Genomic DNA, 25,773 nt, shown 5'->3' on the forward strand with positions numbered 1-25,773 from the left:
TTACAAAGTGCTTTACATATATTTTCTAATTTGAATTTAACTACAGCCTTATGAAGAAGATAGTACAATTCTTATTATGCCCATATTACAAATGAGGAAATCAAGGCTCAGAAAGGTTAAGTAAATTTAGTGCTGGACCTGGAATCACTATGACCTGAATTCTAATGTGACCTCAGATACTTATTGACTGTGTTACCCTGGGCAAGTGACCCTTGGTTTACCTCAGTTTTCTCAACTGTAAAATGGGAATTATATTAGCACATACCTTGCAGGGGTTTTGTGATCAAATGAGATAATATTCATAGACTACTTAGCCCACTGCTTGATTCATAGTAGGCACTATATAAATACTTATTCCAATATAAGTGACTTGCCTAAGGTCATGTTACTAGTTAAGTGACTTATCCCAGATCATAATTGTAGATTCTCACTCGTTTTTTCTGACCCCAATTCCAGTGCTGTCTCTCTGTTGTGTAGTTTACTGAATTGAGTCTCATGATGTCTGCAACACTGAATGGTACAATGGACTAATGTTGGATTTTCCCCAAGTCTTGACTAACGTTGCTCTAAAAATTTTTGGTTCTTTAAGAACAGTACATTAAATTTGGACATTATTCAATTCATATTATTTTGAGGAGCTGCACAATTCAACATGGAAAGTGAATGGGGAAGAATCTGGCCAGGGAAAGCCTGGGTGAAGTAAAAGAAGGATACTTTTCCCTATTGCACATGTTTTTCCAGAAGCTAATTGCAAGTTAGACAACCCATTTACTAGTCATGTGCAAGCTAAATACAATAGAGCTCTTTATTAGGTAATAATACTAGCAGGGCTTTGTGAAACCCTTTAGAGAATTATTCAAGCTGAGCTAAAGTGCTTAGTTTTAATTTCATGGCTATTAACTGGAGACTAGAGAACAAAGCTCTTTTGTGAGGCACTTAGCCTGGTGCCTGGCACATAGTAAGCACTATATAAATATTAGCCATTGCTATTATTGTTTTGTGAAATGAGCACATTTTCAAGTTAAATCAAGTAAACTGTATTGATTGCTGTTTGGATTGTTGATTTTCCCCCCAGTCATGGGCTTTCTCTCAAACAGAGTAGCATGAGGACTGAGTGTGAGTAACTATTTATAAAAAAGCTACTGTTTTTTTTTTTAAACAGCAACTAAGTCGCTAACCATGTTATTCTACTGCCATACTCAAAGTTCCACTGACTGCCTATTGCCTTTTGGATAGAACTCATACCCCTGTCATTTACAATTTTTCAAATCCTGCCTCTAGTCTACTTTCCACACTTATTACATATTATTTAGACAACGGTGAGACCTAGTGGATAGAGCATTAGACCTGGAATCAAGAACTAATTCAAATGTAATCTCAAATACTTCCTAGCAGGGTGACCCTAGGCAAGTCATTTAACTTTTTTTTGCCTCAGTTTCCTCAACTATAAAGTGGAGATAATAATAGCACTTCCCTCATAGTGTTGTTATGATAATCAAATAAGATAATATGTGTAAACAGTTTAGCACAGTGTGTGCATGTAGTAGGCACTATATAAATACTTATTCCCTTCCCAATATGTACTTATTAAAATCTTACTAAGTGTTAAGAAAATGTACTAAGTACATTTAATGAAAAGCAAAAACCCATGGTATCCATGTCCTCAAGGAATCTACATTTTAATGAAGGAAATACCTCATTAATGTGGAAATAAAAAATAGAAACAAATCATTCCAGACTTGAGGGGTCAGCCAGTGAAAGGACAATGGGAAATGTTATGTTTTGTTGGAGGAAATGTAAGATGGCAGGTGTTGCCAGATTGTTGATTATAGGAAAGAGAATGAAAGCTGGGAAGACTGGGAAGGTAGGAAGGGACCAGGTTCCTCTCCTTTAAACACTAACTAGTCTGACCAGTTATTCTTCACATGTTCCATTTTCTTTTTCTGGTCTTTGCCCTGGCAGTCCTCCATTTATACATTGTTGTTCTTAATCTTTTTTTTTTTTTTTTTTTTTTAGAATCTCTCTATTCTTTCAAGGCTCAGACCAAGTGCTACTTCCAATTTATAGTGTTTCCTGCTTCCTTTCCCACTCAGACACTCCTAGTATCTTCTCCAGTTACTTTGCATTATTTTTACATATTTGCATTCACACACACACACATATATATATGTTTTCTCACAATAGTATGATGTGCCATGAGAGCAAGGACAGATTAATTTGTCTTTGTGTCCCCAGAGTGTGGTTCTGTTTCTACCAGCAGGATAAATGCATAAGGACCTCTGCCTGGAAAGACAGGTATGAGAAAGAGGCTGATATCAGCTCTCCTGAATAGGGATTAGAAGAATATTCTCTTAATAATAAATGCTTAACATATGCTTGTTGATTGATTGGAACTGAAAATAAATCCACCTCTCCAAATCCATTTTCTCATTTGTTAAATAGGAATAATAACAAAATACACTCTTTACTGCAAAGGGTTGTGAGCAAAAGGTTTTCTAGATGTTGAAGTGATAGAAATGGGATTTAATATTATTATGGGGAAAGGATACGGTTCTTCCTCAGGTAGGACAGCAGATTTACTTCAGGGTCTGCATTCTTTTCTGTGACCTGGAGGAGGGAAAGAGGTAAAGATTACTGATGGATACAATTCAATAATCCAGGGCCATAGCTTGTTCTGATATATTTGTTTTGGTAATGTATGGGTAGTATTAAGCCAGATTTGGTTTGGCACTGTTATACCCATGAAGACGCCTGGAACTATTGTATTTTGTCACATTTATACCAACAGAATCAAGAGAACTCCCTGTTGAGATACCCATGATAAAGAAGTTGATATGAGTTGTTCTACCTGGAGATGAGAAGAATATTCTAAAATCCTAGAAAAAGGAACATTACTCCCTTTCTCAAAGTGAATAAAGGGATAAGGCTTTTATTTTTTTATTTTTATTTTTTTTTATTTAATAGCCTTTAATTTACAGGATATATATACATGGGTAACTTTACAGCATTAACAATTGCCAAACCTCTTGTTCCAATTTTTCACCTCTTACCCCACCCCCCCCACCCCCTCCCCTAAATGGCAGGATGACCAGTAGATGTTAAATATATTAAAATATAACTTAGATACACAATAAGTATACATGACCACAACATTATTTTGCTGTACAAAAAGAATCAGACTCTGAATTATTGTACAATTAGCTTGTGAAGGAAATCAAAAATGCAGGTGTGCATAAATATAGGGATTGGGAATTCAATGTAGTGGTTTTTAGTCATCTCCCAGAGTTCTTTTTCTGGGTATATAAGGCTTTTATTTTTAAAAAACTAAAAACATTTATTTTGACACTAACAAACACCAGCTAAAATGAACACCTCCATTTGCACTGTACAACAGAAAAAAAAGATTATTGTACAAGAAACTGCCCATCTCTATTATATTATGTTTTTAAAAGTCTAGAATAACATATAATTTTCAAAGCTCCGTGATTCATTCTGATCTTCCTTCTATTATCACCTGTCCATTAAAAGTGAAAAAAAGTCTTTCACTACTCATTCAAATCAAATGAAGAAACGTAAAATGCTTTGCAAAAGCTAATAGAAATGTTAACTATTATAATTAGAAGTCATTTTACTTGGGAATGTTCAAGATTCAAGTTTAAATTAAGGATCTTCAAAGGCAACTGATGCAGCTTCTTTATTTTATAGGTGAAGGATCTAAGGGAAAGTCCAGATTACTCAGGTAGTGAAAGTTGGAGAAGGGATTTATACCTGGGGCCATTTATTCTAAAATCTAATATTCTTTGACTTGCACTACACTGCCCTCTAGTGATTCATGCTAAGGACCAGACATCCAATATATGACCCAAAAGCCAAAGAAAACAGTACAAATTGCTTGCCTGGCTAGGGTAGGGAGTCTCACCTGAGATTTTAGCAAAAATATCTTTCCCAATTAGCAAGTCTAATTGTCAGGAAAACTAGTTCCTTTGTTCAGGGTTTCTTCAAAGAGAAATCTTGAGTTGTAAAAGCCTAAAGATTTCTTGGGATTTATAGTGGATTTTATTCAGGTTTCTAAAAATCTTCCTTATATCCTAAATATATCCTATACCCGAAGTAGTTAAAAAGCTTATAGAGATTTTATAATAAGACAGCATATTATTAATTATATGATGAAACTTTCTTCCACTTAGGGAGCTCAGATATTGTACATTATAATTAGAGTTGTCTTCAGACCTGAAGTAAAAGCCTAAACAGGTATATATCTTTGTAATTTACATCTAACTACTTTGCCCCTAATTCCTATTCTTTATCCATGAGAAAAGGAAGGGAAATGTTAAGTAATAACAATAATATGACCTATTTAAATCAAGAACCATGATTTGCAAAAAAAAAAAAAATCTATTTTAATGATTCTTAACAGTTAGGTAGGGACCTCAAGTCAGGAATAGATAAGTTCAAAACCAGCCTTATACCAAGTGTCTTAGCCTTTGCCAGCTTCAGCTTTCTTATTTGTAAAATGCAAATAATAATAGCATCTAACTTCCACATTTGTTGTGAGGATTAAATGATATAATATTTGTAAAGTACTTACTGAATCTTAAAGTACTACATAAATACTAATTGTTATTATTATTATCTATTCATCTTAACAAATTCTCTTAATATCTCCTTTTCCAAGAAAAAACAAACCAAAATGCTTACATTACTCCCGGAACTCCAGAGTTTCAGTACTTATATTTTGTTAAGCATGTGAATATAAATGTACTTCATTGTTTAGCTCAGAAAGGAAAGTAGTTAACTAAGATTAGGAATGGGGCAATAGGGCAAGCACAAAGGATATATTATTTAGTGTGTTTTTTTAATTTTTTAGAAATATATTTTATTTTTACATGATCTTCATTTCTGAATATATCCTTCCTTCCCCATCCCCAGGGATGGAATAAATAATTTAAAAAAATCAATATAGCACATATGCAAAGATGTTTGTAGCAACCCTTTTTATAGTGGCAAGGAACTGGAAACTCAATGGATGCCCATCAGTTGGAGAATGGTTGAATAAATTGTGGTATATGAATGTTATGGAATATTATTGTTCTGTGAGAAATGATCATCAGGTTTGTTTCAGAGAGGCCTGGAGAAGCTTACATGAAGATGCTAAGTGAAGTGAGTAGAACCAAGAGAATGTTAAACACAACAACAAGATTATGTGATGATTAATTGTGAAGGACTTGGCTCTTTTCAACAATGAAGTTATTTAGGGCAATTCCGATAGACTTGCATTCGGAAAGAGGACTATGGGGATTGAATGTAGATCACCACATAGTATATTTTCACTTTTTTTTTGTTGTTCTTTGCTTGCTTGTTTTTTTTTTTTCTCATTTTCCCCCTTTTGATCTGATTTTTCTTGTGCAATATGATAAATGTGGAAATATGTTTAGAAGAACTACACATGTTTAACTTATATTGGATTACTTGCTGTGTAGAGGAGGGGAAGATGGGGAGGAAGGGAGAAAAATTTGGAACACAAGGTTTTGAAGAAGTGAATGTTGAAAACTATTTTTTGTAGGTATTTTGAAAAATAAAATGCTATTATAAAAAAAGAAAAAAATCAGTGTAGTAAAACTAAACAAACCAGAGCCACGAATCTGACAACATTTACAATAGTCTCCAGTTTCTCAAAGAAGAGATTAACTGGCTCAGCATTTCTCTAAGACCAAGCTTGGTCATTATAATTAAAAGCTTTCAGTTTTCTTGTTTTGCTCTTTCTATTTCCATTGATATAATTAGTGTTAAAGAAGTAGTAGAGACAGAGAAGATCTGGTAACAAAATGCCTTCCCCTCGTTTGTTAATTTTGAGGAGCTATCCTTTCCATGTGAGTCACTGAATTTCAACACCAGACTAGACGTGAAGGAGCCAGATTAGGGTTACAGCAACACTTTATTTTTTTTTTTTTCAAGTTTGGGTGAATTGGTAAATGTCTCCAATTTCTCCACCCAAAAAGGAGATCATGGTACGCTCTTTCAAATTCTACCTTCTTCTTAGGATTGTTCTAAGGATGAATGAATGAAATGCTTTTTATCTATCTATTTAACTTTTAAAAATGAGACGTTCAAGATGGTGTTCTTATTTTGAGATTATTAGTTTTAATTTTTAAATATTTTATCATATATTATATATTTATATATTATATATAATATTTTAACATATATTTTTCCATATGTAAGTTTGTTATTTATTCCTGTCAATCATTTCTGACTCTTTGTGACCCTGTTTTGGATTTTTTTTGGCAAAGATACTGGAGCAATTTGTTATTGTCTTCTCTGGTTCATTTGACAGATGAAGAAACTGAGGAAGACGAGGTTATATGAGTTGCCCAAGGTTACATCTAATAAATGTTTAAGGGTAGGTTTGAACTCAAGTATTCCTGACTCCAGACCTAGGGCTCTATCCATTGAACCACCCCATACTTTTATATTAAAGTGGAATTTTAAAAATGCAGTTGCCTAAGATCAAATAGTCAATAAGTAAATGAGGCCACATTTGAACTCAGAAAGATGCGAAAGTCCAGGACTAGCATTCTATCCACTGTGCCTTCTAGATACCCATATTCAAGGTAGTCGTTTTATTATTTTTGCTGTTATTGTCATAATTGCTACTCTCCTCCTTTTGTTGACTACTTCTGCTTGCCAAATAAATGTGAAGCAAATCCTGTTTAAGCTTCAAACCAGAAGAATGAATGACAATCACAAATTGTCATGATATTCAGTGCTATTACTTGGATAAATTGACAGTGACATGGAACAGCTTCATGCTATTGGCAGTTGCTTAGACTATTTAATGGTGACTTTGCTCAGTAGATATTCCTTCAGCCAGAGGGAGATGATGCTAATGAAGGCAGGGGCATCAAAGGGCTCATAAGCTCCCTGAATATTTATGTCCATGTGCAGTGACTGAGGATATAGACCTGGCCCTTGAAGACCCACACCTGGACCTTGCTCTTCACTCCTTTCTGGGACTTGGAAACACAGTGGCAGGTAAACTCACACACATGAGAAAAGGAAAGGGAAATGTTATGCCATAATAATATGACTTATTTAAAATAAGTTTCACGATTTGCAAAAAATGAGTAATTCATCTGTTTTAATGGTTCTTGGCAGCTAGGCAAGGATAGGGCGTTGAACCTGGAATCAGAAAAACAATAAGTTCACAATCAGCCTCAGACACTTGATTTTAACTTTAACCTTTTTCCACCATCAGCTTTTTCATCCCATGATTATTGACATGACAGTTGAATGGTGTAATGGGTAGGGTTCTGGTCCTGGAATCAGGAACACTCATCTTCGAGTTCAAATCTGGCTTCAGATTTTTGCTAGCTGTGTTCTCTGGGTAGGTCACTTAATCCTGTCTGCCTCAGTTTCCTCATATGCAAAATGAGCTGGAGAAGGAAGTGGCAAACTACTCCAGTATCTTTGCCAAGAAAAACCCAAGTGAGATTACAAAGAGTCCAACAGAACAGTGGAATATTCTTGGCAAGTGGCCTAGTCTTTGCCAGTCTCAGATTTCTTATCCTATAACTGCAGTGAGAATTAAATGAAATACCATTTGTGCTTTACCAAACCTTAAAGTGTTATATAAATACTAGCTATTGTTACTTTTTACTCATTTTTACTAATTTTTTTTTAATACCTTCCTTGCGCTAGAAACATTGCATCCCAATTCAAAATATTTCAAGCTCAGGTTTTTTTGTTTTTTTTTTTTTTTTTTTTTTTTTTTGGTTTTGTGAACTTCCCAATCCAGGACAAAATCCTCAATGTTTAAATAAGTATTATAGAGGAGCAGATTTCACTACAATGAAATTATTCCCTACCATGTCAATTTGGCTCACCGTAGTTTGCCCATTTCATTTATGTTGAAGTAAAGTTCTAAGGAGAAGAAGAGCTTCAAGGACATGTGATGGATGAGATATATCATCTTTAACAATTCTTGAATTGAATCTTGAAGATATCTGGGTTATTGTGAGCTTTTGTAGGATCTTTGTACAAGCCAAGCAGTGCTTGGTTCTTGGGGTTCCCCAGAATTCTGACTTTTTAGTTGATGTGCTTAAGGTTCTCACCCATGCTTCACTCAAGACCATGGTCTTGGAGAGGGTATTCTTAGGATACTAATTTTTTTTTTGCACACTCCATTAGGTTGTTGTATCCTTTGGAGCTAATGCACAATTTAGGCATTCTTTAGGAAGTGATAATCTTTATTTTAGTAGCCAAGGAATATCAGGTTAGCCAAAACTGGATTTGGTCATTCTCCTTTCTTGTAGTTCCATGAGACTCATATTTGGCTCCATTCTGGCAGACAAATTTCACCCATTTGTGGGTAACAACAGGATCTGGCAAGGGAGGTAACCAGGAGTTCCTCATATGGGGCATTAGACTGGACAAAATGGTCGGACCAACTTCTCCACAAATTCCTTATTGACATCATTGATGAAAACCTTTTTGGCCCCAAACTTCAATGCCCAAGATTCTTCCTAGTTTCTTCAAAGTTCTCCTCCTCCCTGAAAGAGCATGCTCTTTCAGTCACAATAGAATACAGAATGTGTCCAAGCCTTTGCTGTAGGCAAGAACCACAATTTCTTTACCTGACCTTATCAGTGTTTGATAGAGCTGGAGCTATCAGGCAAACTAGGGCTAAGGAGACTAGACAATCCCAATCTTAAACTACAATTTTAGCCAGACTGTGAAATATAAAATATGAAAAGAAAATGAGATCTGAAAGAATGCTAAATGTGGTAGGAGAGGACCCAGGTTCAAATGCTGGCTTTGCCTCTTACTACTCTTACCTGTGACTTTAGGCCAATGAATCCAACTCAATGGACCTTAATTTTCTAGTCTCTAAATTAAGGTGGTTGGATTAAAAGGTTCTTTCCAGCTCTATAGCCATTTTTCTTAGTCCCTTCCCTCCCCAGAACTAGAGCACCAAGATCTGAGATCCTCCTTCCTATGAGCTGAGTCACACTCAGAGGAGAAACCTGTAGGCAGAGTTTGTGCGTCCAGTCACCAACATTTTAAATTCTGTTCTGCAAGACTTTGCTGGGTTTGTTTTTTTCCCCAAGAATCATAAGAGAGCTTGGAAATCATGCTAGATGTGATGTGAAAGGACCATTTCACCTAATTTCTTCAATTCGTTCATCTGCAAAATGGGAAAATAATGGCACTTACCTCCCAAGGTTATCATGAGGGTCAAAAGAGATAGCATTTTGCAAACCTTAAGGTGATATGTAAATTCTAGCAATTATTATTATCATCTGGAGAAGGGTTTCTTAAACTTTTCCCACTTATGACCCCTTTTCACCCAAGAAATTTTTATGTGACTCTGGGTATATAAATACACAAAATAGGCATACAAATCAAATATTTACTGATAATAAATCATAAAATGAAAGTAAATTTACAGATGGATGTGCATGTTTATTTTTACATAAAGAGTTAATTCCTGGTAGAATATTTGATACTACAGGATGAAGAGCATTCAGAAACCTTTTACTGTTGCCAATTTTTTGTAACTCCCACATTCAGTTATGCTACCCCATATGGGGTCAGGACATACAGTTTAAGAGGCTTTGCTTTAGAGATCACTTTCCTTGTATAATGGAGTTGATTTTTCAATGATAGAATCACAGAATAAAAGCCAGATAATTATGCTAACAATACTTAAATTTGACCACACTGGGGCTCCTCTCCAGAGGTATGAATTAACCTCTTATCTTGAGTGAATCAAAAAGGGACTGATAAGATTAGATGAAAAAGAATAATCAAAGCCATCCACTGAGTCCAGAAGGCAGAGTGGAAGAGGTACTCAGTTTGCAAAAAGTAACATGGAGCTGTAAAAGGAGAAGCTTTATAACTGAGAAAACATTTACATTTGGGAAAACAACTACAGAGAAAGGAGCCAAGATTTTGGGAGAGGAGCTGCTTAGGCATAGGAGCATGCAGAAGTTGTGTTTCTGAAACTCCTGGACTACAAACCTGAGGGAGCTCACCCTTTAATTTTCTCTTGCCCTTGAGCTCTTTTATGAGAAGATGTCCCAGAGATCGCTAACTCAACACATCTAAATTGAACTCATTAATTTCTTCTCCCTTCCCAAAAAACCCATACCAAAAAACCCCCAAACACTCCTCTCTTCTAAACTTCTATTTCTGTTGAAGGCACCATCATCCTTCCAGCTTCCCAGGATCATAAGCTTATAACTTCAGCATTATCCTTAACTCTTCATTCATCTTGTTTCTTTCATCTCCATCCCCTCATTTCACTCCTCCTCACCTCAGATATCCAACACTTGCCAAATCTTGCCATTTTTACCTCCATAATTTATCTCAGATCTTATCCCTTGTCTTCACTCACATAGTTAATGCTCATATCTGGATATTATGGAGAAAGGATCCTTGCTTCAGGCCCTCATCAACTCTTGTCTGATAATTGCAATAGCTTCCTAATTCATAACCCTGCTTCAAATTTTTCCCCCATTCCAGTTCATTTCTATTATCGTTGCTAAAATTTTCCCTTGCTGCAAATCTCATCATGTTGCTTTTCTATAATAAGTCCAGTGCCACTGGGCTATTGCCTCTGGGATAAAATATAAACCTTTCTGTTTAGCTTTTAAAAACCCTTTATAACTTGTCCCTAAATCCATCTTTCCAGTGTCACTGGAAATTACTCTCCCGAAGCCTGTGCTCTAGTCAAATAGACTTTTCCTCCTGTTACACACACACACACATAAATACTCAAACATCTTTCCCAGTGACCAACTATATCATTATTCCCCCACCTGACGCAATGGGTTACTAATAACCTAACCTACTAGGTTCAATGACAAAGCCTGAGGAAGCAGTTTCTAGAACAGAAAGACAGCCTTACTATGATTTCTCACCCTGCCCCTGGCTCTGTTCAGCTGAAAGTTTAGCTGCAATGTGTCCTGCTTGCCTCAGTCAAGTTCACTTTTGTTTGTTTTGTTTTGATGTTTTTGGTCCAAGTCCATAATAATAAATAATATTAATAACACCAGACCTACCTTTTTTCCATTCACAAAGAAGACCAGCTCATCTGATTGTAAATGGGAAGGCATTGCCTCCAAGACAGATTTTCTCTTTTTAAACTCAAAATAGGGATGTTATTAAGAACTGAAAGTATAGATCAGGGAAACTGGTTGAGTAGCTTGAAGCTATTCAAAGTCAGAGAGCAAACAGGAAGATAAGAGCTTAAAAATATGAAAGAGGTGGAGAATTTCTTCTTTGGCGTTTTAAGTAATCCAATCAGATGCTTTCTCTGATCTCATCATACATTCCCCTCTGGGCTAGATCCCTACACAACCTCTACCTTTCCCAGCTTTCTCTGAAGTCTACTCAAAAAAATTCCAGCCTCTTTGTAAGAGAAGCTTTGAATTGAGTGTGATTACTTCATAAAAATCTCCTGAGGGACATAGGACAAATGTTCTCCCCCATTTTCTAGAGGTGGACTGAGATTCAGAATAGCTTAAGGGATTCCTCCAAACCCTCCAAATACTAAGTGGCCACTCTCAGTGTGGAGCTAAAGAAATGCAACCTTCTTCAATTTTACAAAAGTCTTGCCCTACTACAACCACTCATGGTATTAGCTGGGTGTGGAAACCTTTGGGGCAACAGTAGCAGCATTCAGACTACACAGTTGAAGGGAAATTTGGGATGCTGAAGACTAACAGACTGCACTGGGGAAGTATAACTGGGATTCGTGAATTTTCAAGATACTTCCTCTGTATCTTGAAGAACCACTATCTCTTGAGCCACTTGCTGGTAGAAACACACTAGCTTTGCTAAAAAGGGAATGCTAGTGGAACTTTATCTAAAATCCCTAACCTGGGGGGTCCCCTAAGCTGGGAAAGGTAGAGGTTGTGTAGGGATCTAGCCCAGAGGGGAATGTATGATGAGATCAGAGAAAGCATCTGACTGGATTACTTAAAACGCCAAAGAAGAAGGTTAGGTTCTCTGGTACAGGGCTAATCTCATGACAAATCTTTGTTTTGAATTAAGTTTTGAGATTCTCAGACAGACGAGGACTGAATGGGGACCTGTATATTTAAACTTGGATTACTGTATTCTGAAAACCAAAAGAGATGGAGCAAAAGTTACTCTTGGAGATCAGGCTTAGAATTTTTAATTCAATACAGCAACTTTTATGAAATGTTTACAGTGTGTCGGGGAGATGGGGTGATTAGCTAAGAGCTTATAGCCTAAAGAAAAATATATGACACAGATATGAATAAATATAATACCAAATAGTGTATGATGAACATACATAAAATAGAAATGATGAACACACAAGTAACTAGTACAAAGTAAGGCATGAGTTTATCATTATGTACTACAGTTATATTTTTATCATGTGTTTCTCATAGAAAGAAATACTATAATTCATCATCATAAATAGATGTGATTTTATTAGTAGAAAAGATGATAAAGAAGATGAATTGTCAAGTTTTGCCTCTTCACTCCAAGGATCCTGAAATCTTTCTATCTGACTTACAATTGAAATCTATAAGAATTCTTTTGCCTCTCTTTCTTACTGATCCATCCCATTAGGGGTAAGGCATTAACCTTTCTTTAGTTTCCTGAGACAAGCCTGTCTTAACATTAATTATTAACAAGTCTTAACATTAATTATCAGAGAGCCATTACATAAATTAATTTCTATTATTACATCTTTCAAGGAACTGTATATAATACTGACATAAGTATGGGAGACATACTGTTGAATGAAGAAAGACTTAAGGCAAGATTTTGCTTTCTCCCATGAAATGTGTTTTAAAATTTTTAATAGTCAATAGACAAGGAGATGTTGTATTCTCTAAACTGTTTGGCCAACCGTGTGTTTGTAAAGATATGGTCTACTAATTGGAAAAGTCTATCTATTTCATGTTTAAAAGGATTGTGCATATTTAATCTATATTAGATTGCTTGTTGTCTTGGGGAAAGGGGAAGTAAGGAGAAAATTTTGAAACTTAGAGTGTTACAAAAATGAATGTTCAAAACTATCTTTACATGTATTTGGAAAAATGAAATACTATTGAGAAAAAAGCCTCCTTATTTCCTTTTCATATCTTCCTTCATCAAGAAATCCTTCTAGATGCATGTATCGATAAATTCTCATAAAAATTTTTGTAGAGATGGCAAGGTACTCACATGGGTTAGGAGTTATTAACATTCTCAGTCACTTATTTTGGAAACATTAATTCATAAATTCTGAGACTTCCTCCTTGGAATCATCCCCTTTTAAAAATAGCTTTTAGATAGTTGAGTATATCAGTCAATATATAATTTAAATTTTTTCTAATAAAAATATACTTACTGAATTTTCATAATTAAGGTATCCCAAATGAGAAAAAATATTTTCACTAAATGCCTCTACCTTAAAGTAAACAATAGATTAGTTAACAAAGTGATCACTAGACCAGTCCAGATATTATAACTGGTAAAATTTCATCTGTTTTTAAACTTACTGATATTCAAACTATATTTCTGTGACAGCAAGGCAATTCAGTGGAAAAAATGAATCAGTCAAACCAGTTGTCTCTTTTTGGAAAGCCAATCAGTTGATTTTTCTCTTCCTTCCTCCTACCTTTTAAGCTATTTGTTTTGTAGAGTTTGTTTTGGATTTGGTAGAAACTTAGAGAACTGGACCAGGTATTTGTCTCAAAGGTCTTGTGATATAACTCCCAATATCCTGTTTCCTAATGATAGGATTAGTACCTGAGCTGATTTATACTGCCAGTCTGTCCAGTTTTGTTTTTATTTTTCCCTGAGAAGCTGATCTTATAATTCAATGTGAAAAACCTGGACCATGAAATTAGTGGAAAAGCAATCATCCCTGATTTGGTTTCACTAAGATATTGTTTTTGTTTTAAAGACTCTAAAACCACAGGTGCATGACGCAGGACTAGTTCAGCACCTTTGACTGCTTGGATTTGTCAAAATATTTCTATGCCTAAATAAAGGATGACATTTATTTAAATTTTTTTTTCTCATTTTGAATTTAACAATCATCAAAACCATAAATGTCCCAATATACAAAAGGTTACAAAAAAGATGACTGTGTATGAAGCCATGTACTTTTATTTTGTCATTTTTAAAAGCCATCTTTAGGGTGGGGAAGGAGAGGGAAGGGAAAAAAGAAATTTACATGATATCTTTGTTGGATATTTGGAGGGAATAGCAGGTTGTAAATGGTAATTTACAGTTTCATATGCAATCATCTTTTTATTGTACTGTGTTGTGGAAATGCTTGTTTTGTGACTATACATGTAAAACCTATATTAGACTGCTTGCTGTTTTGGGGAAGGGGGAGAGAAAGAAGGGAGAAAAAATTGAAGCTAAAAATCTTACAAAATGAATGTTGAAAACTATACATGTAAATGGGAAAAATACTATTAAGGAAAAAAATACCACTTAGCATAGTTCCTGGCACAAAGTAAGTGCTTCATTAAAAAAAAAAGAAGAAATAAATGCTTGTTTTGTCCCATGAACTGAAAATAAAACAACTTTTAAAAATATATATACCTGCTGAATTTAACACAATAATAACAAATTGTTATTTTTGTTCCTCTTTGAAATGTAAGAAGTGGGTAAGAGGAAAGAGTCAATTATAAACATTTGTTTAATAAGGACTTTTTAAATCATCAAGGTTTTGAAGGTGAATATCTTATGTTTTCTGTGACACATAATGAAACTAGAAGTAGATCTTTGGCAGTTGCATTGACTCATCAACTCACTGAATATAAGAATTGGAAAGGACTCAAGAGGTTATCATACATCACATTCATTGTACAGATAGAAATTTAGGCTTAAAGGTGTTAGATAATAAGTGCAAGGTCATACAGCTGTTAAATTGTGGAGCTTGCTAAGTTTGGAAGCAGTGGAGATTCAAGCTTTTAAGTCATACAAAAATCATCTACTATTGGACTAAAGTCCAACAAGTCCAATAGTTCTAATAATAGAAATATTATTATTAATGATATTTATGTAACTTTAAAGTTGACAAGTATTTTGACAAATATTTCATTTTATCCTCATAACAATTCTAGGAAGTAGCTACTATTATTATTTATTAATTTTGTTTGACATCAACTTGTGTCAACCCCAGAGCTTGGTTTAAGAAAACAAACAAAATTAGACTGTATATATATATATTATTTATGTGAAGCTGGCATCATGCATGTGGAGCTGCAGATTGAACTGAACTCTCTGAAAGGATTAAGGTACCATTGAGCAAGAAAGCCCCTGACTCAGGATGCCTGATCTATTGTCAGCCAAGATTACAGTTTTCATAAACCAAAGAAGTGCCCCTGACTCAGTATGTCTGTGCAAGTTTAATCTGGTCTTGTGATTGCTGACACAGTAGGAGGATTTGGGGTTTACTCAGAAGTCATTGCAGAGGATTGTTGGTATGTCATTCCAGAATGCTCAAATCATCTTCTCTTACTGACCAGTCTAGATTTTCAGCCTTCTTTAAGTGATGAGGGGCTCAAAAGAGTCCTATAGTTGGTGTGATCAGAAATTGAATTTCAGAGAAATTCCCAGGGGAATGCTTGGATCCCATCCAAGTCTTGGGTCCATCCAGTGCTTGTATTTTGGGTTCTCCAAATTTGAATGGTCATGCTTTCTGATATACATCTCAATGGATTTTGCCTGGGAACTGCCATCTCTGTAAAATTGCTTAACTGCTACCAGTGGTTTGTATTCTGGTACTCTTCTCCAAAATCCCATATAATATAAATCTCATTGAGATTGACTTTCTTCTGACTTTCTCTCACTACTAAGAGATTAAATAAATTTCCCTCTAAAATTATTTCATATTTCAGGGTTTTTTCTCATGACAAACCCTAATTCCATACTCAATTTATTTATCTAGAATGAGAAAACTTATCCCAATTAGACCATCATGCATTTTTAATCCCTCATTGAGATTACCTACAATCCATTTAGTATCATTTATATTTTAAGTGAAGACAATAGAAAAATTAGATATTATTCCTTTTGTTTTATTTCTCTTTGAATTAATACACAAAGAAGGCTGGTAGAAGACACATATATTTTGCATAATGTTTGAAAATTGCACCTTCTGTGTTTACACTGAGCTGGAAATCAGGAGACTCAGTTCTGATCTGTGATGGTGGATCAATCACTTAGCCTTTCTGTCCTTTCTTTTCTTATTTATAAAATGTTAATGATACTGACACTTATCACAAAATTGTGAGAAAAGCATTTAAAGTGTTATATAAATGTGAGGTAATATTATTGAGACTTAAATTGTCACAAAATAAATTACCATTTGTGCCATATAAAGCAAAATTTTCCAGAATGAAGAAAAATTGTGAGTTGTTTAAAAGTCAACAATAAAAAATATCCCTCATAGCATCCCCTAGGTGTTGTGCTCTAAGCCAATAAGCCTGCCTTGCCTATGTATCCTTTATCTGAGTTCTGCTACCAATGATGTAAAATTCCCACCAATATCTAAGAATTATTGGTCAGTGTGCTTTAATCTTTGACCAAGTCATATTTTATTATAGCTACCAGTTTCTAGATCAACATTCTTTAGAATAATTTTCCTTGCCCCTAAATTTGCCTCACTTAGACCTTCTTATCTAGGTGGAATTTTTATCCCACCCAACTAGAAAACCTTCCAAAGAGAACCCAAGTTGGATGAGTTCTAGCCCATTTTGTACTACTCAGATAATCTAGATTGTCTGAGCCTGAGAGTGCTCTGGGTAGAGAGGAGTAAGAGTGACAAAATAAGTCTCATCCCAGAAACACTCATTAGAATAGATCTACCTCTTATATTATTCATTCTCTCATTAATTATTAATCAGAGCTGATTTAGGGAACATCTACTCTTCTAAGGATATATATGGCCTCAGAAGCTTCCATGATTTATTTCTGGTTTATAAGGGAAAACCTAATGGCCATCTTTATATTAATTGTTAGTCATAATTAATAACATTATTAATTATCCAGAAACTCAATCTCTCAGACTTTTCATACATCACAGATTAAGTCAGAAATAGTGAGGCTACTGTATCCATTTAACAACAAAGTATTTTTATAGTAATTATATATATATATATATATATACATACATAACAAAGTATGGATAGATTATCCTTCAAAAGGTTATATATAATATATGAATATATATATACATATAAGTATTTAAAATATGCTACCTTGTAAAAACATACCATTTCTCATGCTCTTCAAGCTAATTAACTATCACTGAAATGAGTAGGCTTATTTTGTTGTCAGATATCCAGAAAACAATAAAATAGAGTATTCTGATAAGATTCCCCAGCAATGAGATATTTAAGAAACTCTTCCAGGAATCATTCATTTATGGATATGCCAGTCTTTTTTCTTTAGTCGCATTTGAAGAATATCCCTACTAACTATTCTTATTCTGCTGTGAAGGAGTCACCTGAGCAACATGATGGGGTTTAAGAGTAGGGATCCAGTGGATATAAATCCTTATGTAAACACATTCTCTTGGAATAGCATTATATTGATAACTAGCCTTTATATGGTGTTTTAAGGTTTAAAACACTATGTAAAAAAGCATTTTGCAAATGCATTATATGTGTTATCTCATTTTTTGGGGGGAGAGAGGCAGGTGCTATTATTACCCCTATTTTACAGATGAGAAATATAGTGTCCATAGTCACATAGCTAGTATTTGAAGATGGATTCCAAGTTTGGCATCTATCTACTGCTTCTAGAACCATAAGGTTTAAACATACATACTACTCCTCTGTGGAAAGACCTTTTTCTTCCTGTTGAGAGTTCCAAACTGTAGGTGTGTTTCTAAGAAATCTTGTTTCTCTTTAACCTGCTTGCCTCCCCTCTTTCCCTCAATCTCCCACCTAGTTGTAATTATACATCTTCTTCCTCATATTTTTCACCAAATATACCCTCATCTTTGGATGCTGAACTTTGATTCTAATAAACAAATTTTTAGGTGAAACCTCACTTGCTTATTTGTGTTAAAATTGCCAGACAGTGAAAAATCATTTACTTAGGATTTATTATGTGATAGATACTGCTAAGCATTGGGGATACAAAAAAAGCAAAAAACTGAAAACTAAAAAACCAAAAAACAAATCATCAGTTCTTGTTCTCAAGGAATTCACAGCTTAGTCGGGGAGACAACCTGTTAACAACCATATACAAACTGGAGAGGATAAGTAAAAGATAATCATAAAAGGAAGGCACTAACATTAAAGGGGTTTTTCAAACAAGCAAAACACTTGCCAGGGACTGCACATGTTTTCTAGCATCATACTGCATTTAATTTTTAAGTGCGATTAAAGATGATTAAAAAACATGAATCTAAGTAGCTATAGGGGAGGGAGCTTAGATTAATGAAAGAAATAATGACCCAGTAATAGGAATACTGGGATTCTAGTTCCAAATTTGTCTGTAGTGAACTGTGTGTTCCTAGGTGTATGCTCTTTGGGAACTCAGTTTCTATGTATACAAAATCCAAAGTGTTATACATAATCACAACTCCTGGAATCTGTGGTTTGTGTTTTTTCTATAGTGTGTACAAACCTTACAAGGTAAAAACATGTAAAATCTTTCTTTAAAATTTTAAGAATTTTGTAAATGATGATGTGAATTTTTATTGTAAAGCAGACTATAATTAGAATGCTAAGCATATTGAGTCTTGATTTCTAAATATATTATGCACTTTGGTGAAAATTCTACATTCTTCACCCCAAGAAAGAAAAAAATTATAATATACTAAACATCCATATTGAAATTTAGAAGTAAGGGTGCATTTTGGTTTGGTTTGAGACATGGCATATTCTCATTTTAGGAAATGTGGATGATCCACAGTTGCAAGTTGAAGAGTCATTTCTAGGATTCTAAAAGAAAGGGGCAAAGAAAAAAAAATGAGAACATAATTACTCAAATGGATCTGTGATTTTATTGATTTGAATATTCCCTTCAATAATCCCAAACAATCAATGCCTGCCCATCCACCCTGTCATTTTCCTCTTCTTATAAGTTTGCAACAGTGGGGTCCACCTAGTATCCTGGATACCATTCTCATGTTCACTTGACATCAAGAGGATATCATTGGAACATTGTGTTCCAATGCACCTCTTATTCCTTCCCCTTGTCATATGACATCATACGTTTCCCAATGACTTCTTTTATAACTGATCTTCAAAGTTTTTCAATGTTTATAGGTTGCAGTTTGCTTGCATATACCCTGGCTATCCATTGTTCTGTCCATTATAAATCTTTTGGAAACTATTGTGTTTGTATCTCATAGCCATAAAACATCAACAGGAGAATATTGACATTTAAAAAAACAACAGACCTTTGTTTATAGGAGAAACTTCATATCTTTAAAGGGGCTTTTTGGGGCAGCTAGGTGGTGCAGTGGATAGAGCAGCAGCCCTGAAGTCAGGAGGACCTGAATTCAAATCTGTCCTCAGACACTTAACACTTCCTAGCTGTGTGACCCTGGGCAAGTCACTTAACCCCAATTGCCTCAGAAAAAAAGGACTTTTCAAGTTCCTAAAGGCAATCCAGCCTGCCTGCCTTCTCCTATTTCTTTTTTTTACTTCTTTGTCAATAGCTTTTGCTCGTATGTAGATACCCTTCCCCACAGGCTCCTCCAGTTTATGTATTATCTATCTTGTTTCTTTGTATTTGTATACCCAGAACTTAACACAGTGCCTAATACACAGTGAGTATTTAATAAATACTATCATCTATTTCTCTTTGTCTATCTATCCATCTAGCTAAGTATCACTTATCTATTTATCTGTCTTTCTATCCATCTGTCTATCTGTCTGTCTATCTCTTTAAATCTAAATAGAAAAGGAAGAAGACCGAGAGCCTGAAAGACTATGGACATTATAGAGTAACAATTGCTTTTCTCCTTCCTGTCCACTAAACCTGGCCAGAAAATTGATCCAAGCATGTCGTTTTAATCAGCTCAGTTATCACTACATTCCTTTTTCCCTGTATGCTACAGCCACAGCATACATTACATCAAAGATTACAAAAATTACATCCCAGATGTTTCTGTGAACATTTCAACCTCCTCCTGTCCCTGACAGCAGAAGAGGAAGAAATTGGAAAGATCCTCTTTCTTTGGGACTGACACAGAGATACTTTGTGACCCAAGACCATCTGCTGTGGATCTGTTGAAGAAGGCAGATTTTCACTTTCTTTACAATAGCCCCTCACATCCTCCATGATTCAGGTAATTATATAGAGTTGTATAAACGCCAGGCCAGGAGGCTGGCTAGACTAGTAGTCAGGACAATTGATCAATTCTGTTCTCCTTTTTATATTGTAAAAGTATAAAAGGTATAGATAGATTATCCTTCTTCAAAACCAAAGACCAAACTACTCATATAGGAAACAAAATATTTACAGCAGGATTTTAAAGACATAATTATGTACTAGTCATAGAATAATAATCATAAAAAAAAGAGAATCTTTGAGATAGAAAGAACCTTGGAGGCTATATAATCTACTTTTTATTTTAAAGATTGGGAGACTGAAATAAAATGGCTTGAACAAAGTCTTACAACTTGTTCCCTCTCACCTTCCTCCCTCCCTATCCCTGTTTTCTTTCTTGGTGGAGAAGCAGCACTCTAATGCAAAAGAGAAGAAAATAATAGACTGGATATCCTCACCTTAGATGAATAGATGGCTACTGATTTTAGGAATGCAGTGAAGTGACACAGAACTCTTTGGGGATTTCCAGTGACTATAGGAATTTTATAATTATCTGGGTTCCAAGAGTAAAGAATACCTTTTGAAGAGTTTATCAATTCTTCTATTGCATGTAATCCCATCTTTTCAATAAAAGCACCTTTAATTAGCATTCAAAAAAAATACATGGTTTATGAAAATTAAGATATGCTGAATTTTAAAGATTTGTTATAAAAAGAAAATAAGCTCTAATGTTGGATTAAAAGTAATTATTTGGAAGAATATAAAATATGCTTATTTTAAACATGAGTGACAGAACACTGTAATCTAACTTCTGGACTAAGTCCAGTATGTGAAGAAAACCTATCATGGAGAATAGAGTTTATATAACAATTGCTTTTCCCCTAAAATATATTTGTTGGAATTCTCATGTGGAAAAGAAAGAAAGAGAAAAAAAAATCAATACACAGTTGTGATAACTGTGAAATAATTACCTTTAGGAGAGGGCCTCATTACTTCTTGCCTGGACTATTGCATTCATTTGGTATAATAAATTAGTCTTCCTACCTTAAGTTTCTCTCCACTCCAATTCATTCTCCATTTAATTCTCAAAATTATTTTCCTAAAAGGTAAGTTTGACTATGTCATCCCTCTTTTCATTAACCTCCAGTTGCTCCTAGATAAAATTTAAATTTACTTAAAGTCACTTAAAGTAGAGGTGTCAAATACAAAGGATCATGAGAACATGCAGCTAGCAACATTCCTCTGTGCAACCTGAAATAGATTAAAAAGTAATTGGGAAATAGTTAACAAAATAAATAAAAATATAATAAAACACTGGTAACATTAAATTTTAAAACTAAATCAGCATGCATGGCTGGAAGGGATCCTTATATAGTGATAACCTGTCTCTCCCCTCACTTCCTTTTGAGTTTGATACCACTGACTTAAAAACCCTTCTCAACCCAGATCCTTCTTTATTTTCCAGTTTTATACTTTATCCCTCTCCATGGACTGTATAATTCAGATGTACTTTCTGCCCCTGCCTTATAATATTCCATCTCCTGTGTCTTTGTATTGACTCTTCCCCATCTACTTCTTAGTTTTTCTGTCTGCCTTCAAGATTTAACTTAAATCCCACTTTTTGCAGGGGGACTGTTACTGACTCCTACTGAGAAAAATGCTAAAATCAACTAAACTTCAATGTAAAATATATCATTGCATCACCAAACTCTAAGAGATTTACAATAGATTTATGGATTTACAATGTATCATATATATAATATAAATATATATTATATATATATTTACAATATATCCTTGCTTACTGCAGAAGAATTACTGGCAGCAGGGCAGAAAGAATGACATCTATGAACAATATAAAGGGTGGAGAATGAATGTCTAAACTTTTTGAGAAATTTGTTCCTCCTTGCTTCATGTTTTAGCTCCAATTCAGTTAACAAACATTGACCATGTAGCTATTGTCTAAGCACAAAGGATGAACTACCAACCTACTTATGTAGACCTGTGATCCATTTGTATATTCTTTCTAAAATGATGCAGATCTTGAAGACTAATGGGATGCTTGTGAAACTCATAAATGTCTTCCCATATGTGTGTTATAAAGAGATCACTCAAGGTACTGATATTCTTCCTCCCTTTCCTCTGAAATCTCAAGGATATCAATATAGCTTGTGTCTAAAATCCTTCATTTTAGCCACATTTTCCTTTTCATTCATATGTTTCCCTGATGACATCTTTTATCTCAGATTTTCCTAGTTCCTTATGTTACAACCTGCTCATAATCACTGCTCTGCTTCTCTATTGCTCTATGCTTCCTTTCTTTTTATTTATAGAATCACAGAGAGTTTCCCCAGAATTATAGAATCTTAGAATTGGAAGGAACCTAATCCAACTGATATTTGAAAAGGAATCTATAGATGCACCGAAGTTTCTGAGAGTTTGGTGATGCAATGATACATTTTGTATTGAAGTTTAGGTGATTTTAGCATTTTTCTCAATAGAAATCAGTAACAGTCCCCCTGCAAAAAGTGGGACTTAAGTTAAATCTTGACATTTCTATTTATTTAATCTCTCTTTGAGGAATTCTAGTATGAGGGAACCACCAAACCTCCCATTTGTGTATAAGTCTTAATGTTAGGAAGTTTTCCCTGATATTAAATCTAAATTTGCCCCTTTGTTATTTTCACCTATTGCATCTCTGTCCTCTGGGAGTAAAAGAATAATGTTAAAATACTTAAAGAGTATTTTGTCATGTCCTTTAGAATCTTCTCTTCATCTTACAAAACATTCCTAGTTTCTTTAATCAAGCCTTGTACGACAGAACTCAATGTCCTTTACCATCAAGATTGCCTTCTACTGAATGCTCTTCAGGTAATTAATGACTTTCTAAGACTGTAGCACCCAGAACTAAACTCAATACTCCAGATGTAGTCTGATTGGGACAGAGTGTAGTAGAACTTATTGATCACCCCCTTAGAGTAGTCCCAAATCATATTAGCCTTTTTTTTTGTCTGCCATATTACACAGATGACACACAACTTGTGATTCACTAAAACCTCCAGATCTTTTTCAGGAAAACTGCTATGTAACTATGTCTCCCTGTTCTGTACTTGTGAAATTTATGTTTTGAACTCAAGTGTGCTGTTTTAAATTTATTTATCCCTATCTAATTCTCACTTATTACTCCTGATCTTACCCTTTGGGGCCAAAGAATAAATCTAATTTCTTTTTCATATGAAATCCTTTCAAATGTTTGAACCCATCTGTCTTATGCCAACAGCATTCCCCAATGAAACCTGAACCAGATTAAAAAGTAATTGTGAAATATTTAACAAAATAAATAAAACTATAATAAAAGACTGATAACATTTAAAAATAATGAGTGGGTTTAGTCAGGAATTTTTATTTTTTTTATTTTTGAGGAGTGTACATTCTGTTAGGGAATCCATTTTTTTTTTTTATTTAATAGCCTTTTATTTACAGGATATATACATGGGTAACTTTACAGCATTAACAATTGCCAAACCTCTTGTTCCAATTTTTCACCTCTTACCCCCCACCCTCCCTAGATGGCAGGATGACCAGCAGATGTTAAATATATTAAAATATAAATTAGATACACAATAAGTATACATGACCAAAACGTTATTTTGCTGTAGAAAAAGAATCAGACTCTGAAATATTGTACAATTAGCTTGTGAAGGAAATCAAAAATGCATGTGTGCATAAATATAGGGATTGGGAATTCAATGTAATGGTTTTTAGTCATCTCCCAGAGTTCTTTTTCTGGGCATAGCTGGTTCAGTTGATTACTGCTCCATTAGAAATGATTTGGTTGATCTCGTTGCTGAGGATGGCCTGATCCATCAGAACTGGTCATCATATAGTACTGTTGTTGAAGTATATAATGATCTCCTGGTCCTGCTTATTTCACTCAGCATCAGTTCGTGTAAGTCTCTCCAGGCCTTTCTGAAATTATCCTGTTGGTCATTTCTTACAGAACAGTAATATTCCATAATTTTCATATACCACAATTTATTCAACCATTCTCCAACTGATGGACATCCATTCAGTTTCCAGTTTTTAGCCACTACAAAAAGGGCTGCCACAAACATTCGTGCACATACAGGTCCCTTTCCCTTCTTTATAATCTCTTTGGGATATAATCCCAGTAGTAACACTGCTGGATCAAAGGGTATGCACAGCTTGATAACTTTTTGAGCATAGTTCCAAACTACTCTCCAAAATGGTTGGATTCATTCACAACTCCACCAACAATGCATCAATGTCCCAGTTTTCCCGCATCCCCTCCAACAATCATCATTATTTTTTCCTGTCATCTTTAGTCAGGAATTTTTAATCTGGGGTCCAGGAACTTATTTTTAAATTGTTTTTTAAAAAAATATTTTGGTAGCCCTTTCAATGTATTTAGTTTTCTTTGTATAAATTACATTATATTCTTATTATGAAAATTCTAGTCCTGTTAGCTTTTCAACACTCAATCCTTAACATAGGATATGGAGAGACTCAATCCTATGGAGAACCCCTTGGGTTTTAATTATTCAGTCTCTCACTTTTAAATTAACTCCCGTTTTTAAACTGTTTCAATAAGTGGAATTTTGTTTTTTGTCTACCTCAATTTAAAAGTTACTTTGTCTTAATTTATTATTTTTTTTTTTTGGGGAGAATCCAGACTAGTCATTTTATTCATGTAGGGAAATTCTGGTAAGAAAATTCCCTTTTACAACTGCATATAGCAACTGCTCTGCAATTTATAATCTTAGAATTGCCTGGGTCAAAACACACATAAAAATACATGAATGATCTGCTATGGAATGTCACTATGAAATGGAATCTGCTACATTCCAGATAAATTTATGGAAAGTAATGATTGTATTTTAACCAACAGGTAAAATTCTTTCTCTGAAAAGGTCACTGATAAATGCCAACTCTCTTCCTTGTCCTTAAATTTTTTTCTTTAAGGGACTTAAAAATGAAGCCTTGTAGCATAATTACACATTTTAAATGAACATTAATTTGTTGTTAAAGAAAGAAATGTGAACACATTTAAGTCTTTTGCTAAGTAAGAGCTCCAGGGAGCCGGGAAGATCTCAGTAGTCTTGTTGGCTAGTCTTGTTGGCATTTAAAAATGAAATTACATTCAGAATGTATCCTTTTTATTGCTACTACTTAATAAAATTTTTTGATTTCAAGTATTCCACTTTCTGTTAAAATTTAGCTTGCTATTCAAACACGTATGTATTTTAAATGACCACTGGGTGGTGCCATAACTCCTTAGCTTTAAATCCATGATCATAAAATCTGTCAAGCTCTTAAAACGAAGAATTTTCACTCTGTGTTTACTAAGTATAGTTGAGTAGAAATATTTTTCTGATGGAACTTAACAGAAATTGGGGTTAATGAGGAGTAAACCATTTTTTATAGATGAGGAAACTGAGGCCCTGAGAGCAAAGAGATTTAAGAGCCCATACCTAGATC

General features: G+C 34.5%; 2 protein-coding genes across 3 annotated transcripts in view; one reads left to right on the forward strand and one right to left on the reverse strand.

Annotated features, from left to right (window-relative positions):
- LOC100929481 (aldehyde oxidase 2-like) overlaps positions 1–11,141 on the reverse strand; it is a 111,705-nt gene extending 100,564 nt beyond the window's left edge. Inside the window, exons 1-2 of one of the 2 annotated variants that reach the window (XM_031957217.1) lie at positions 11,064–11,141; positions 2,550–2,607 (exon numbers count right to left, since the gene is read on the reverse strand). In XM_031957217.1, the coding sequence (XP_031813077.1) occupies positions 2,550–2,607; positions 11,064–11,117 (112 nt within the window). In that variant the 5' untranslated portion in view covers positions 11,118–11,141. The remainder of the gene's footprint in view (positions 1–2,549; positions 2,608–11,063) is intronic. The other variant, NM_001308994.1, reaches the window with a different exon arrangement.
- Positions 1–25,773, forward strand: part of CPB2 (carboxypeptidase B2) — a 168,172-nt gene that overhangs the window by 64,076 nt on the left and 78,323 nt on the right. The window lies entirely within an intron of this gene.

Source organism: Sarcophilus harrisii, chromosome 3, assembly GCF_902635505.1.
Source record: "Sarcophilus harrisii chromosome 3, mSarHar1.11, whole genome shotgun sequence".
NCBI classification, from domain to species: domain Eukaryota; kingdom Metazoa; phylum Chordata; class Mammalia; order Dasyuromorphia; family Dasyuridae; genus Sarcophilus; species Sarcophilus harrisii.